Source organism: Pristis pectinata, chromosome 41 (genome assembly GCF_009764475.1).
Source record: "Pristis pectinata isolate sPriPec2 chromosome 41, sPriPec2.1.pri, whole genome shotgun sequence".
Lineage (NCBI taxonomy): Eukaryota > Metazoa > Chordata > Chondrichthyes > Rhinopristiformes > Pristidae > Pristis > Pristis pectinata.
In genome coordinates, this window is record NC_067444.1 from 3,518,285 (window position 1) to 3,534,986 (window position 16,702).

General features: G+C 42.9%; 1 protein-coding gene across 2 annotated transcripts in view; it reads right to left on the minus strand.

The window, feature by feature from the left end:
* Nucleotides 1-10,776: 10,776 nt before the first annotated feature.
* LOC127566443 (uncharacterized) overlaps nt 10,777-16,702 on the minus strand; it is a 75,966-nt gene continuing 70,040 nt past the window's right edge. For both annotated transcript variants that reach the window (XM_052008864.1, XM_052008863.1), the window contains 2 exons: nt 13,013-13,126; nt 10,777-11,140 (listed from right to left, as the gene is read on the minus strand). In XM_052008864.1, the coding sequence (XP_051864824.1) occupies nt 11,073-11,140; nt 13,013-13,126 (182 nt within the window). In that variant the 3' untranslated portion in view covers nt 10,777-11,072. The remainder of the gene's footprint in view (nt 11,141-13,012; nt 13,127-16,702) is intronic.

Consider the following 16,702-nt stretch of genomic DNA (forward strand, 5'->3'; position numbering starts at 1 on the left):
GGGGGCAGTAGGTCCCTGGAATAGGTTGCCAGCGGTAGTCGTGAAAACAGAAGTTTCGTGAAGTTTAAGGGGCTTTTAGACAGACACGTGGATATAGAATACGGAACAGTACATTACAGAACAGTAAAACGCAGAACCGGACCTTCGGTCTATAATGTTTTGCCGCCAAAGCTAATTCCTCCTACTTACAGAATGTCCATATCCCTCCATTTTCCTCTCATTCATGTGCCCACCCAAGCCCATCTTAAAAGCCTCCCAATGAATCTGCCTCCACCACCCTATCAGGCAACGCATTCCAGGCTCTTAATAAATAAAAACCTACCCCTCACGTATTTTCTGATACTGCAGCCTCTCACCTTACATGCACGCCCTCTGGTATTGGATCGCTCAATATTGGGAAAAAAGATATTGCGTGTCCACCCTATCTATGCCCCTCGTAATATTAGGGGAATGTAGAGATATAGATCATTGACAGGAGGATGCATTTAGATAAATTGGCATCAAAGTCGGCAGAACATCGTGAGCCTAATGGCCTGTTTTGTACGATCAAAGTTAAATATTCTAAGCAAATGATTACAATCGAAAATAGGATTGTAACCATGATTGCAATTATATTTCGTTAGGGAAATCAATTGCCTGGTTTTCAGAAACATATAATTCAAATTCTTATATACTGCACAATGTTTGGGAGCTGATACAATTCAAATATTCAGAAAAAAAGAAGTAATCAATGGAAAACATGTGAAATGTGCATGATTAAGTGTAGATTGCAGCACTTGTGTCAACTGGTATCCGGGATTATTGCAGCACGATATAACAATATGCTATGGCGCAAACTAACTCCACAACATCCTGACATATCACTCCATTGCAGATGCAAATCATCAGTACATTGTAATTCATGCGGAGGGAAACAGCTTGCTGTTGTGTAGATTTGGAATTTGTTGACTGGTCGAGAGACGACTGCGAGGCATGATTAACTGCCATTCGAGGGGTCATTCGTTAGATGACAGAACTGACCCGCTCATTGTTCAATCACGTCATACGTCGAGATGTCGTGAACAATATGAAGGTATAAGATTGAAAGTCGATTTTATCACAAAAATGACACATCTCAAATTACTTTGTGTTATTTCGTTCTCATTTCAGAGATGATGGTAAGAGGTGGCAGAGACTACTGTTCGGAAATAGTGGAGGTGAATTTCAATGGACAATGGGGGGCGGTCTGTGACGATATCTGGGACATGGAATACGCCAGGTTTCTTTGCAATGAGTTCGCTTTAGGTTCCCACGCAGTAGCTGTGGCTGGACCACACTTCGGACAAGGAAGAGGGAACATTTGGATTAATTGAAAATGAGATGATTTCTCAAATAAGGTTCATAATGTGTATCTCCCATAAACTAAATCGGCAAATGCTGTTTGTTGAACTCGAATAAAAGGCGAACACCGTCGACGTCTCCTCATGAAATTATATAACGTGTCTGTATATTGTTGATGAAATCAGCACTTGATACCTCCCTTTTAAATGTTGGTGAATATGGCACATAGAATAGAACAGTGCAGCACAGGAGCAGGCCCTTCCGCCCACAATACCTGTAGTAAATACGATGCCAAATTAAACTAAAGCTCTTCTGCCTGCATATGATAGATAACCCTACATTTAATGAATATTTATGTGTATAGAAAAGCCTCTTAAACCTGCTTTAACAACTACCCCTGGCAGTCCGCTTCAGCCACAGACAACTCTATGTGTAAAAAAAAGTTGGCTCGTTCATCCCTTTTAAACTTTCCCCTCTTATGTTAAAAACATATTCTCTTGTATTTGACATTTCTACCCTTGGAAAAAAGGATTCCGACTGTCTACCATATCTATGCCTCTCATAGTTTTCTGAACTTCGATCAGGTTTCCTCCTCAACTTACAACGTTCCAGAAAAAAAACAATCCAAATTTTTCCATCCTCTCCTTTTAGTTTATACTCTCTAATCCAGACAACATCCTGGAAAACCTCGTCCGTACGCCTTCCAAGACTTCCACATCCTGCCTGTAACGGGGCTACAAGAATTGCACACAATTTTCCGAGTGAGGCCGAAACAAAGATTTATACGACTGAAACATGACTCCCTTACTTTGTTCCTCATTCTATATTCCTCAAATACCCTGTCTGATTTAAACTTCCAAAACCCTAAATATGCTTCTTTTCATTTGAGTAAATTCACGTCCTCTCTCGTCATCCAAGGTTCCCAGACCCTTTCATCCCTGTTGTTTCTCCTTACTGGTGTCCGATTGGATAACACAGTCCCCTTGTTAACAGTTGGATCTCAGCACTCACGGAGATGTCGTGGCCAGAAGCAAGGAATATGACTGAAATTCCGCCTTACTTTCTTGAAAACGACTTGCCTCACGCTATGGCGTTGCTTATATTCCTATTTCCGAGGGCGGCATAAGTGCAGTAGTTGGCAGCGATCATTGTGGGGGGAGGGTGAAGGTGAAGTAGAATGGACAACGGGGGGGGGGGGCAGTTTGTAACGATGGCTGCGATAGCGAAGACGCCAAAGTTAATTCTACTCAGATTGGTTGCGGCTCTCATGACGATGCACTTCCGCGAGCACCCTTCAGTCAAGAGAGCGATATCATTTGCATGGGAGTCGTTGCGTGGAAAGGAAATGGACCCGGCCTTGTGGGAATGCTCCTTCGCAAGACGGGGGATTGACAACTGCAGTCACATGGAATATACAGAAGGTATTTGTACGGTAGGTAAGTACTTACTTTTTCAACCGAACAGAAATTTCGTCATGTTTACTACTTCCTACTAACAGAGGAGATTTACATCATTTCATTGACTTTTTTTTGTTCTTAGTCGTGTCGATGATATCTGTGGTACATCTGCGGTGATTAGTCTAGAACATAGAACACCACAGCACAGTACTGGCCCTTCGGGTCACAATTCTGTGCCGACATTTTATCCTGCTCCATCTAGCCCTTCCCTCCCACATAGCTCCCCATTTCTCTATCATTCATGTGTCCCTCTAAGAGTCTCTTAAATGTCCCTAATGTACCTGCCCCTACAACATCTGCAGGCGGTGCGTTCCACGCACCCACCACTCTCTGTGGAAAAAACTTAGCCCTGATATCCCTCATATATCTTCCTCCAATCTCTTTAAAACTATTTCCCCTCTTGTTCGCCAAAACTAGTTTTACATATTTACAACACTGCTGTTATTCGTCCGAAACGTGTTGTCTTAATAATTCTGTGTTTATTCCATGGGAGAGTTAAATATTTGTTGACACACGGCGTAATAATTTTATCGAAGATAGAAATTACACTTTTATTTCGAAATCTTTTTGCTAGTTTTCGCAAATGTTTCTTGAAAGCGCGCAATGGTGGGCAGCTGATCTAATTTGGAACAAAAAAAATAAGGAGATTAAATCGTGTGAGGTCAATATGCAGAACTAGTGGTTAAAGAACAAGTGTCGATATTTTAACAAGGGTCACTGCAACAAGGTACAACGCGCTGCACCACGCCTGATGCGATCCATCCCATTTATTGAACGAGGCAAGAGAGAGGTTTTAGGGGTCTTTGACAGAGATCTTTGCTTCCATTTTATCCACAGGTGAGGTACCATCGGACAGGAGAATAGCCAATTTTGTTTTGTTGTTTAAGAATGGCAATGGAGACAGACAGACCATAATAGTGGCAGATAAGATAGTGAGGCATATATCAGGAGGAGGTAGATTGTCAACATACGTAATGATAGGATACTCATATCTACAAAAATTAAACTTATTGGAGATAAGAGGAGGCTGTGCGTCGCAGACTTGATTCAGTTTTTTGAGGAGATTACAAAGAGGTCAGCATTTCAGTTTTCGACGTCGTCTCTCATGGTTGGCAGAACCAGAAGATTAAGGGACACTGGATGCATGGAGACTTGCTAAATAAGTCTTGAAAGTTGGCTTGCCATAGAAGGCAGGCAGTAACGATGGAAGGGTGTTATCTGACTGGAAGTCTGTGTCCAGTGGTGTTCCTCACGGAACAGTGCTGAGGCCATACGTGTATGTGACATATGTGGACAGCTGGATGTTAATCCGGGCAAGCGTGCGATGTTGCATTTGGAAGAGGGAAGTCTACAGAAAATGGGAGGAATCTTCGCAGCATTGATTTACAGAGGGATAACATGGTGCTATACAAATCCGTCGCTCCTTGAACGTAGCATCACAAGTAGATGTGACGATGGGGAAGGCGTACGACAAACCTGCCTTATCCGTCGAGTGATATAACAATTTGTAAGTCATGTTGCAGCTGTATAAAACTTTGGTTTGGCCACATTTGTAACATCGTTTGCAGTTCTGGTCGCCACATTACAGGAAGGGTGTGGATGCATTGGAGAGGGTACAGAAGAGATTCACCAGCATGTTACCTGGATTAGAGAGTTTTCGCTGTAAGGATAGGTTGGACAAACTGGCTTATTTTCTCTGGTGCGTCGGAGTCTGAGGGAAGACGTTATGTATAAGGTGTGAGATGCACAGAAATTGTAGATAGACAGTCTTTTATTCCAGGCTAGAAATACCAAATACCCGGGGCATACCTTTGTGGTGGAGTGGGATAGTTTACATGGTATTTACGCGCCGAGTTGTCTTTATACAGAGGCCGATAGGTGCCTGGAAAGCACTGCAACGGAATGGGTTGACGAAGATACGACAGCAATGTTTAATATAAATTTCGACTGGCACACGAACAGACAGTGATGGAGGTATACGGACCATGCGCAGGGGAATCGGATGAGTTGAAATTGCCATCATGCTTGGCAGTGACAAGGGTCTCTTCCTGTGTGCTACCGTACTATGATCTGTGTTGCATTTGGGGAAATTGGTGATTAGACTATCGTTAAATTTGGAATTTGAAATTGCTAATTTGGGAGATCGGTACAGGTGGGGATCAATATTAAATGTACCTTCTGCTGCCAAAAATGATTGTTGCAGTAGGTTAAAAGATGGTGCTCAAGAACTTTGACGTGCTGTTTTTGAATTTTAATGCTCTTTTGGGAACACGGTGTTTGTATTCTAAATTGCAAATTAGGGTTCAGTTTAGATTAGGGCCTGGGCCAAACTACAGAGCGAACCTTGCAGGAGAACATATCGTATGATCACATATTGGACACCGACTGTCAGGTTGTGATGCTGATGGTCAATTTATAGTCTGTGCTTAAGTAGAGTAACGACACGTGCTCTTTCTTTTCCAGCGTTACTTCAGGGATCGTAATGTTGGCCCACATGATAGCAGCAGAAAATATATTTTTACCCTTCTGACTTCAGCTTTTGGATTCCCCACGAAATAACTTTCATTATTATCTCCACTCACGGGCTCATGACGCCCCCTTCCGCCCTGGACATAGTAATCATATCAGAGAACAACTCTTTGTTTTTCAGCAAACCTTTATGAAACTCTGAAAGACATTCCAGCATAAACAAGTTGCTCTTACTGAGGGACACATTTCGACCTGGTAGGACGAAATCTGCAACAGAGAACAGTGTCTGAAAATAAGAGCACTGCATGACACTATTTCATCAAGGACAACTGTCAATTGATATTTGGCTGGTGCTGAATTCATAGACATTCAGTCCTTCCAGAATCCCAAATGAAATATCCAAAACACATCCATGGATGTGCATTATTCCGAATATCGTACGATCGGTATGCAAGACAAGTTTTTCACTGTGCTCGGTACAAGTGACAATAGTAAACCAATACCAATACCAATCGTTATTCTCACTATTACAGTTACACTGCTTTGGTTCGTTATAACTGTCACAAAACATAGAACTTGGAACAGTACAACAAAGCAGCAGGACCTTCAGGCCACAGTGTCAGAGCAGATTGTGATTCCGAATTAAATGGAATCGCTCTGCCTGCACATGATCAATATCCCTCTGCTTGATAGTTTCCCCATATTGAATTGTATCTCTGTGGACTCTGTTTACACTTCCCGCTGCCTGGGTGAAGCAGCAGTATAATCAAAAACCCTCCCACCAATGACATTATTTCTTCTCCCCCTCCCCCACATCGGGCAGAAGATGTAAAAGCATGAAAGCACGTACCGCCAGGTCCAAGGACAGCTTCTATACCGCTGTCATATTCAACGGTTCCCTTTCCAAGATAAGGTGGCCTACGGACCTCACAATGTACCTCGTTATGCCCTTGCCCCTTATTGTCTGGATACATTTTCTTTGCAACTGTAACAATTATACCGCATTTTATTCTTGTTTTCCCATTGTACTACCTCAATTCACTGACGAGATGAAATAATCTGTATGGATGACATGCAAAACAGTGTTTTCACTGTAAGTCGGTTCATGTGACAATAATAAATCAATTGGCAATTACCGATTATTGTATCAGTGGGTAAACACTTACAGCTGTTATAGACATAAAAATGATCCTACCCCGCCCTAATAACCGTACAAATTGAAATTTACCCGCTAAAAGATAGTCTAAAATGACTTACAACTGAATGTAAAGGACTCGGATGACAATCACAATTTAGTTTGGTGTTTACATCACCTAATGCTCCCGATTGCTAATTCTTAGGTTTCTGTTATTCTCTACAGAGTACCAACTATCTCTTTCTCCTACTTGCTGATAGCATACTCTTATTTTCATTTCCAAAGGGTTTTCCCAGAGACACATCGCAGAAGTACGAAAGATTAGCAGTCAGTAATCTCCAAGCACACTCAATATTAAAAGTTACAAACCAAAACACAGAACATGAATGAAGTAATTGGGCATTTTATGTTTAAATTCATTTGGGACAATTCCAGATGTTATTCCCTATCTCTGCTTCATATTGTTTTAATTTAACAACTTCCAGATTGCTTTTATGCGTAGATAAACAGCTGTACTGCTCATAACTATGATTGAAGAATCCAAGGTGCAATCTTCTGCTCATATTCCGGAGGTAGTGCTATACAACACTGTTATTCATTCGTTGCATGACTCAGCAAATATGTCTGGTATTTCGGTTACATAGAACAGTGCAGTACAGAACAGGCTCTTCGGCCCACAGTTAATCCCTCCCACCAAGAGATTGCCTATATCCCTCCATTTTCCTCTCATTCACGTGCCCCTCTTAAAACCCCGCAATGAATTTGCCTCCACCTGCCTATCAGGCAACGCATTGCAGGCATCAACCACTCTCTCAGTATAAAAAAACCCTCACGTCTGTTCTGAACCAACACCCCTCACCTTAAATACAGGCCCTCTGGTATTGGATATTTCAATAATGGGAAAAAATATATTCCTTCTCCACCCTATCTCTGCCCCTCATAATTTTATGCACTTCCAACAGATCAGCAGCCCCCCCCCCAGCTTCCGTCACTCCAGAGAAAAAAAAGCCCAAGTTTGTCCATCCTCTCCTGACAGCACATGCCCTCTAATCCAGGCAGAATCCTAGTAAACCTCCTCTGCACCCTTTCTAAAGTCTCGATATCCGTCGTATCGTGAGGTGACCAGAATTGCATGCATGGGATATTATTTGTATCCCATCTTCCAATTGGTCATGTAGGTATCACAGATGCTGTACTTTTGGTTTCTAAACAAACCTGTTAACTAAACCTATTCGAGGAACGTCCTTTACTTGTGCCACAACTTCCCAATGCTCGCGTATCCTTTTCCGGATTCACCTGTTTGGGATAGCTTGCGTGATCCACCAATCGTCATGATCGGGGATCAACATAGTGACCGCAGTGAGTAGCAGAACCAAGTGAGCATGGTGGGACATGGTTACGCCATCTACGCCTGGACACCTGATGTTATGAGAAAGGTTCTTTTGGAATCTTCAAGATAAAAGGTATCTGGACACACAGTCTTTTTGCTTTAAAAGGAGGAATTTATTCACAAAGACCGACGGGGGAACAGAATGTGAAGGAACAAATGCACCCTCGCACACTCGCACTAGGGTGACCGCCAAACGTGGGGGGGGCAGTCGTAACAGAGGGTGAAGTGCACACACTCTCTCACACACAAGCGCAAGGAACTATTACAAGCTATCAGGGAACGAACAAATACTTTGTCTGGACCCCCTGAATCGGGACAAACAACGGCTCTATGTTACTAGGAACCTACTCAGGACGCTCCCAGACCCCTGTGGAAGTGCAGCCTCTCACCTGTGGTCTCGAACCCTGCAGCAATCGGAAAAGAGAAAGAGAGCCCACTTGCAGCATCTTTTATAGGGCTGTAGTAGGGCGGAGTCTGCTCAGGTGAAAAAAGCCAATGATTCAGGGTCAAGAACAAAGTTGGGTTATGAGCCAGTCCTCAGGTGTACTCTTAATGGGTGGGGCGGAGCCGGACCCCTGATTGACAGTGGTATAGCTTCCGAACTGATAGGCAATGCTATCACCCGACCATGGGAGTCAGTAGTGTTTTCACGGTCATCTAACCCGTGGCCTTTTATACTACACCTGGATAGCACCAATTTGAGAAAGTTGAGTAGTTCCGACACAGCTCTGAGCATAGGAAAAATAACTCAAGGACATTTTGCCTCGAACGAACTGAAAATTATATAACTGGTGGTTGAAGTGTTAAAGCGATTATGGGACAGTACCAAGAGGGAATGGAATACAATATTGAATGCACACATATATAAAATGGAGTCGACTTACATCCATGCCTTTTGTTGAAAAGAAGTAGGCAACACGTGGGAGAAACACAGAAAGTCAGAAAACTGTGCCTCACATGACCATTGCTGCGATTACTCGGGAGAATAACGATCATAAAAGGAACTTTGAGGAAAGTGACTTAGAAAAGAACACGTCAAATGAAACACTGGGCAGATTTATCCAGATCGGGTAAAATCTAAATACAGGTTGTGAATTTTGGAAGTTGTGAATCAAAACGAAGAGTTGCGTCAGCAAAGAGTAACGAGTTTCATTTGAAAATACCTTGCAAATCATTGAGTTGTTTGGAACATATCGCAATTAATAAAGTAGTGTAAGTGTTGGGGGCACAATTAGAACATAGAACATAGAACAATTACAGCACAATTCAGGCCCTTCAGCCCACAAAGCTGTGCCGAACATGTCCCTACCCTAGAAATTACTAGGCTTACCCATAGCCCTTTTACTCATCTCCATGTACCTATCTAACAGTCTCTTGAAAGGCCCTATCGTATCCGCCTCCACCACTGTTTCCGGCAGCCCATTCCACGCACTCACCAGAGTAAGAAACTTACCCCTGACATCTCCTCTGTATCTACTTGCCAGCACCATAAACCTATGTCCTCTTGTGGCCACCAATTCAGCCCTGGGGAAAAGCCTCTGACTATCTACCCTATCAATACTTCTCATCACCTTATACACCTCTATCAGGTCCCCCTTCATCCTCTGTCTCTCCAAGGAGAAAAGGCCGAGTTCCCTCAACTTGCTTTCATAAGGCATGCTCCGCATTCCAAGCAGCATCATTTATTGTCTGGTGTGTTTTATCATGTGCAACCTCTAATTGTCAATAGCCCGGGAAGACACCCAGAATTGCCTTGCGCTTCGGTATTGGTCATGTTTTGTCAAGTGCGCGGTCATTGGTCTATAGTTATTCCTACACTACATTGCAATGAATCTGACGTAAAATGCAAGTATTGATATCCATCTGTGTACTCCAATGTAGTGCAAAAAACTCCAAGTATATCACGGCAGGAGAGATAGTTTGCTTTTCCGTGATTACAGATGTACTCTGCAGATACCTCAATTTGAGGGCTCATACGAACGTCTGGCACACATTTCTGCAAACAGCACATCGCTGGCAGCAGCTTCACTTCATAATGAAATCAATCATGAGAAGATACCATGTGAGATCTACGCACACAGCTGGAGATAACTGTGCAGGTGTTAAACAGGTATAAAGCTATTTCTTTGTATTGTTTGGATCTCTGTGAATTATATCCAACATTTGGTGATCAGCGAATTTAAAGAAATAATCAATGGGCAGGTGGGAAGCTGAGAAGGCTTGCAGCATTCTCATTGGAAGGTGCCGCCAGCCTGTCGTCACGCCTGATATGTACGCGTCATTTTGTCCTGCACACTCCTTGCAGATAGTTTGATAGTTGGCAGCAAGAACAAGCAATTAAAATCCGATAAAAACCTGTGCAGTTATACACCTCAACATAGTGGACGTCCTCCAATTGTACTGAAATCTTGTGCCGACACTACCTTTCCGCCAAGTGCGGTTGACATCTTCTGCATGCTACTACGACACGTATCGCGTGTGTGAGTGTTGTGTGTGTGTGTGTGTGTGTGTGTGTGTGTGTGTGTGTGTGTGTGTGTGTGTGTGTGTGTGTGTGGCCTGTGTATGTGTGTTGGTGTAACCCAGGTGTAAGATTTTCTCACTTCCGTGTTTAACTGAAGAGAATTTGTACACAGTCTTTGTATATCTGCAACTGTGTATGTATGGTCGTGTCTGAACAGCACGATTTTTCTGTCCATGGTTATTTTACTTTTGTTTAGGCATGCTTTCCATGAGATGAGAGTTTTCAGCTTTTTAATTACTGTAACCTGGTGCATGTTATTTCGCACTTTAAAGGTCTGTTGAGATATGGATCACTTATTGACATTTATATGACAAGTTAACAACCAAGATCGTGATCCATTGCTTAAATGAAGTTATTGGTGTTGAACATACCTCAACACCCAGTCAGTTATCACAATAGTTGATAAGTTGGATTCCACAGAATGATAGTAACTGTATTAGAATAATGACGAAAAGTGCCATATTATTCAAAAAAACACTTTCGCTTCATGATAGGTTTTAACCACCTTTAAAATAAATTTTATTCTTAAACACAAAAATACCTGGGTATTGAAAAGACACATGCAAGAAAGTACACAGGTTATTGGTTCTGGCAACTGTTGTGCATTGCAATCCATGTTTGACGAATATCGGTTTGATTTCAAAGTTCTGGTGGTCGGCAGAAGCGTCTGGAGACTGAAGCATTGCGTCGGTTAATATTGCAGAGTTAGTATGCTGAATGTTTAACTCGGAAAAAAATGAATCGTCGAATTGTACTTTTTTTTAGAGAGCCTTTAAGTTTTCATAACTTTGATTCTTCCGTTCGAGGAGGAGTTGCTGCGTTTAGCTCAGTGAAGTCGTATCCAATTCCTATACAACACAGAGTAAAAAAAGCCTGTTTTATGACAGAATTCACCTTGGTCCTCAACGTACAGCTAGTAGGCAGTTTTCTTGCTACATGTCATCAGCTACGAAAGCACAATATATAGTCAATGCATTTCGGACAAATAAACACTATTTAATACCGCTGCTCCTGAAAGAATCGTGTTGGCTGCTCTCCATCCATTCTGCAGCGAAGCAACGCAGAAGTACGAATGCACTGTCCGAAAAATGTGGGAACATTTGACTTCTGGCTCCTGAGTCTTTACTTTCTTTCAGGGTTAAGGAGGTTCGGCTTTTTACTAAACACTCTAACAAACTTCTGCAGATGTACTGTTGAAACTATGCTGACTGGTTGCATCGCCGTCTGGTACGACATGTCGAATGCGCTGGAAGGTAAGAAGCTGCGGAGAGAAGTGGCCTCTGCCCAATACATGGCGGCGCATCCCTCCTCATCATATCTACATGGGACGCTGCCCTAAGAAGGCAACTTCCATCATGAAATATCGCTGTTATCTGGGCCACGTCAACTTCTGATAGCTACTACCGGGCAGGAGGTACATAAACCAGAAGTCCCACACTACCAGGATCAGGAAGAGCTGCTCCCCTTCAACCATTCGGTTCTTGAACCAAGCGGCACACCCTACTCATGACAGTATTACAAAGCTATGACCACTTGGATTATGTTGCACTAAGATGGACTGCTTTCTTTGTTCTATGTGTCTTCTCTTTAGTAAAAAAAAATGTTTCATTTATGTCTTGTTGCTCGTGAATGTTGTTTATTTGATGCAATGTGCCTTTTATGCTGCTGCAGGTTAGCTTTTCATTGCACCTGTCCACACATGCAGTTATGCATATAACAATAAACTGGACTTTGACTTTGGCTTTGAAGGATACGGAACTCTGCAACCGCCTGACAAACTTCCGTGTACGGCAGCCAATGACAATTATTTGAATGGGGTGCTGGTCAAGCGCAAGGTAGGCTTGGCTTCTTTTTTTGTTACTGTACCTTTACGCTTCCATTAACTTACAGAAATTATTCGAAATGTATCCGCATATCAGAAATGTAAAAAGAGAGAAAGAGAAAATAAATCCTTTCTTTCACAGCACAAGGAGGCAAATGTCAACTCGTGCTGAGGGCGGGGCCTCAGAATGCGTCTTCTAGACGCCTGGTTACCACTTCCGATGGTCATGACAACGGCGACTCCATTTTATTGCCAGCCACGTAGGCGCAGTCATTCGAATAGTCAACTGGAACGTGCTTGTGGAGCATAGGATATAGGAGCAATAGGAACTCGATACATGAGGAGACATCCTGATCAGCAATTTGAGATTTCTTTTTGTAAAGATGGAATTGACAACCTCCCCCCACCCCACAATTTGTTTTTCTCTTATTTACATGTACATAGAATCATAGAATCATAGAACAGTACAGCACAATACAGGCCACAATGTTGTGCCGACCTTTAACCCTCATCTAAGGCTATCTAACCTCTTCCTCCCACATATCCCTCTATTTTACATTCCTCCATATGCTTAGCTAGAAATCTCTTGAATTTGACCAATGTACCTGCTTCCACAACAGCCCCAACAGTTTTAGGGAGTTATAATCAACATTTCCTACTTTCAATTGAAGTTCTGGGCGTGCTACGTTATCATTAATACCAAGTGAAGGATGGCTTTAGGGGATATAGCATCATTTCCCTTCTCTATATACAGGAGAATAGAAATTGTTAAACGTGTGTATATACAATCAATATGAATCTGTATATTATTTGAACAATATTATTTCTTTATACGCGTTGTCAGTGCAATATGTAATGGGTTCTAGTTCATTCTCAAATGTCATTGTCATTGTTTTACCTTTGTTCCTCTTGCAAATTATTGTGATTATTATAACAGCAACGATGATCACAATCAGCGCCCCCACGACGATCAAATGAATATATTGCAGAAGAATCTTTATCCATACATTGGCTGTAAAGTAAAGAAAAGCTGCGTTAGTCGAATAGCAATACAGTAAACTAATTTTCACTTTGGCTGCTCTTGAATTTAAAACCGAACATAAGATTTGGACGATTATGAACATTCCTTGGGCAATGTGCCTGCCTTGGACGCTCGAACTTAAATAGGTATATCTTTGGTTATCGCTGCGAAACATAACAGAAATGAAAATAACGATTAAGTCTGAATAAATCTTCAATCTTAGAGATTAAGGTGCATATGACAGCACGGATTCATGATTGGATCAATTGGCCAAACCGCGCAGTATATTCATATGTTATTTTTTTCTTTATCACATTGATTTTTCCCTACATTTACGACCTCCCAAGCCATAGTGGAGAATTAACTTTTTGGTTTTCTTTTAGGTCTATCAACGATCCGTACTTCATTAAAATGGACTCATGTCCACATGTTTATGTTAAAAAATAGTCAGTGAGAAGTTCTTCAGTGGACATCTGAATACATTGGCTAGGTTTATTGAATGCTGAGAGTTATGTGCTGGGGCAATTCAGGCGTAAAAAAAGAAAATGGGAACATCAGTAAGTGAATCGTAAAATCTACTTCCTCGGTTAGGTGTCAACAGACAGTGTCAGGGACCTGGAGCTGCAGCTGGGTGAACTCCGGATCATTCAGGAAGCTGAGGAGATAATAGATGGGAGTTACCAGGAGGCAGTTACATCGAGGGTGCGGTATGAAGGTCGTTGGGTGACCGCCAGGAGAGGGAAAAGTAATAGCCAGTCCGTACAGGACACCCTGGTGAACGTTTCCCTTGATAACAAGCACTGTGTATTGTTTTGAATGCTGGTACGGGGCATGAATTAGCGGCAGAGAGTCACAGCAGCCGGGTCTCAGGCGCGGATTCTGTCCCTGAAGCTCAGAAAGGATGAAGAGGTGGGGGATTTGATGGTTAAGGGGACAGACAGGAGATTCCGTGGACAAGAACGAAACTCCCGGATGGTATGTTGCCTCTCAGGTGCCAGGGCCAGGCACGTTTGCGATCAAGTGCACAGCATTGTTAAGGGGGAGGTTGAACAGCCAGAAATCGATTCGCACATTCGCACCAACTACATCGGTAAGATGAGGGATGAGGTCCTGAAGATCGAGTATTGGGAGTTAGGTAGGAAGCTAAGAAGGAAGACCTCAAGGGTAGTAATCTCTGGATTGTTACCTCTGCCACTAGCCAAGGAGCGAAAGAATAGAAGGGTATGGCAGACTAATGAGTGGCTGAAGAGTTGGTGCAGCAGGCAGGGGTTCAGATTTATGGATCATTGCCATCTCTTGTGGGGTAGGTGCGACCTGTACAAAGTGACGAGTTACACCTAAACTCGAGAGGAACCAACGTCCTTGAGGTCAGGCTTGTTAGAGCTGTTGGGGAGGGTGTAATCAAGGTTAGCTGGGGGTGGGAACCCAGGAGTTAGATGAGATGATGGATCAGTTGCTGCAGAAACAGACGCGAATATGAGCAAAAATAGGCAGGAAATAGTGTTTGATTGCAGTCCGTTAGACGGGTTGAAATGTGTTTACTTTAATGCGGTAAGTGTTATGAATAAGCGTGATGAACTTGGGAACATGGATCATTCTGTGGAATTCCGATGTTTTAGCCATTTCGGCTGTCGCAAAGTCCAGAGTGGCTGCCTGAGGTTCTGAGATTTCAGTGTTTAAAAAGAGATCGGAAGGGACGTAGAAGGGTTGAGGGTACAATTGATAATCACGGATAGTATTACAGTTAGAGAAAAGGAGGAAATCATGGAGAGATCCTCTGCTGTGTCAGTGTTGGTGGATGTTAGAAACCGGATGGGAGCAATTTCTCAATTAGGGGTATTTTATTGGCCCCCAAGTAGTCACCAAGACACCGAGGAGCAGATAAGTAGTCAGATTTTGGAAAGGTGCAAGCATAACAGGATTGTTGTCATGGGTGACTTCAACTGCCCTAATAATGATTGTTTTCTCTTTCCTGCAAAAAGTTTAGATGGGCAGGATTTGTAAGATGTGTACGGTAAGGATTCCTGACACAATATGTAGACAGGACGACTAGAGTACAAGCCATGCTAGATCTGGTACTGGACAATGAACCTGGTCTGGTGATGCACCTCTTGGTGGGCGAGCATTTCGGGGACAGTGACCCCCAACTCGCTGACATTGGAAGGTATTTAATTGGGACAAAGCAAATTACGATGGTATTAGGCAGGAACTTGGGAGCGTAAATTGGGAACAGATGTTGTTTGATAAATGAACCGCAAAAATGTGGAGGTTGTCTTGGGACCACTTACATAGGGTTCTAGATTGCGTTGTCCCACTGAGACAAGGAGGGATGGGAGGGTGAAGGAATCATAATAAACAGGAGAGATGGAAGGTTTAGTCAGGAGAAAGAAGAAAGCATATTTAAGGTTTAAGAAGCAAAAATCAAGACAGGGCTCTTGAGAATTTCGAGGTAGCAAGTAAGGGGTTTAAAAAGAGACAAGAGTGCTGGAAGGGGACATGAGAAGGCCTTTGCAATTAGGGTTAAGGTAAAACACAGAGGGGTTCTACACGTACATCATGAACAGGAGAATGACGAGTGTGAGGGGAGGACTGCTCAAGGATAGGGGAGGGGGGAATGTGTCTGGAGGAGAAGGAGGTTGGGAAGATCATAAATGAATACTTTGCTTCAATTTTAACCAGGGAGCGGGACTCAGACGAATGTGAGGTACGTGTAGAACAGGCAAATATGTTAGAACATGTCGAGGTTAAGAAAGAAGCAGTGTTGGAGATACTAAAAAGCATTGGGACAGATAAATCTCCGGGTTCGGATAGGATATACTGCAGGTTACTGAGGGAAGCGAGGGAAAAGATTGCTGGAGCGTTAATGATGATGTTTGAGCCCTTCTTTGTTACAGGAGTGGTATCCGAGGATTGGAAGATGGCAAACGTTGTTCCATTGTTCAAGAATTGTAAAAGGGATTCTGGGAATTATAGACCAGTAAGTCCTACGTCAGTGGTGGGAAAACTATTGGAGAGGATTCTTAGTGAAAGTATTTATGAGCATTTGGAGAAGCACAGTCTTATTACGAATAGCCAACATGACTTTGTGAAAGGCAGCTCCTGCCTCACGAGCCTAATAGAGGTTTTCGAGGAAGTGACAAACAAATTGATTATAGGTAGTGCGGTGGATGTGGTATATATAGATTACAGCAAGGCGTTTGACAAGGTTCCCCATGGTAGGCTCATTCAGGAAGTGATGAGGTATGGGATCCATGATATTGGATGTATGGATTCAGAATTGGCTTGCCACATAAGGCACATGGCGGTTATAGAAGGGGAGTATTCGACCTGAAGGTCGGTGACCGCTGGTGTTCCGCAGGGATCTGTTCTGGGATCCCTGATCTCTGTGATTTTTATAAATGACCTGAATTAAGATGCGGAAGGGTGGGTTGGTAACTTTGCATATGACACGAAGGATGGTGGTGTAATATACGCTGCATAAGTTTGTCGAAGGCTTCAACGGGATAGAGACAGGACGAAGAGATGGACGGAGAAGTGGCAGCTGGAGTTCAATCGGACAACTGTGAA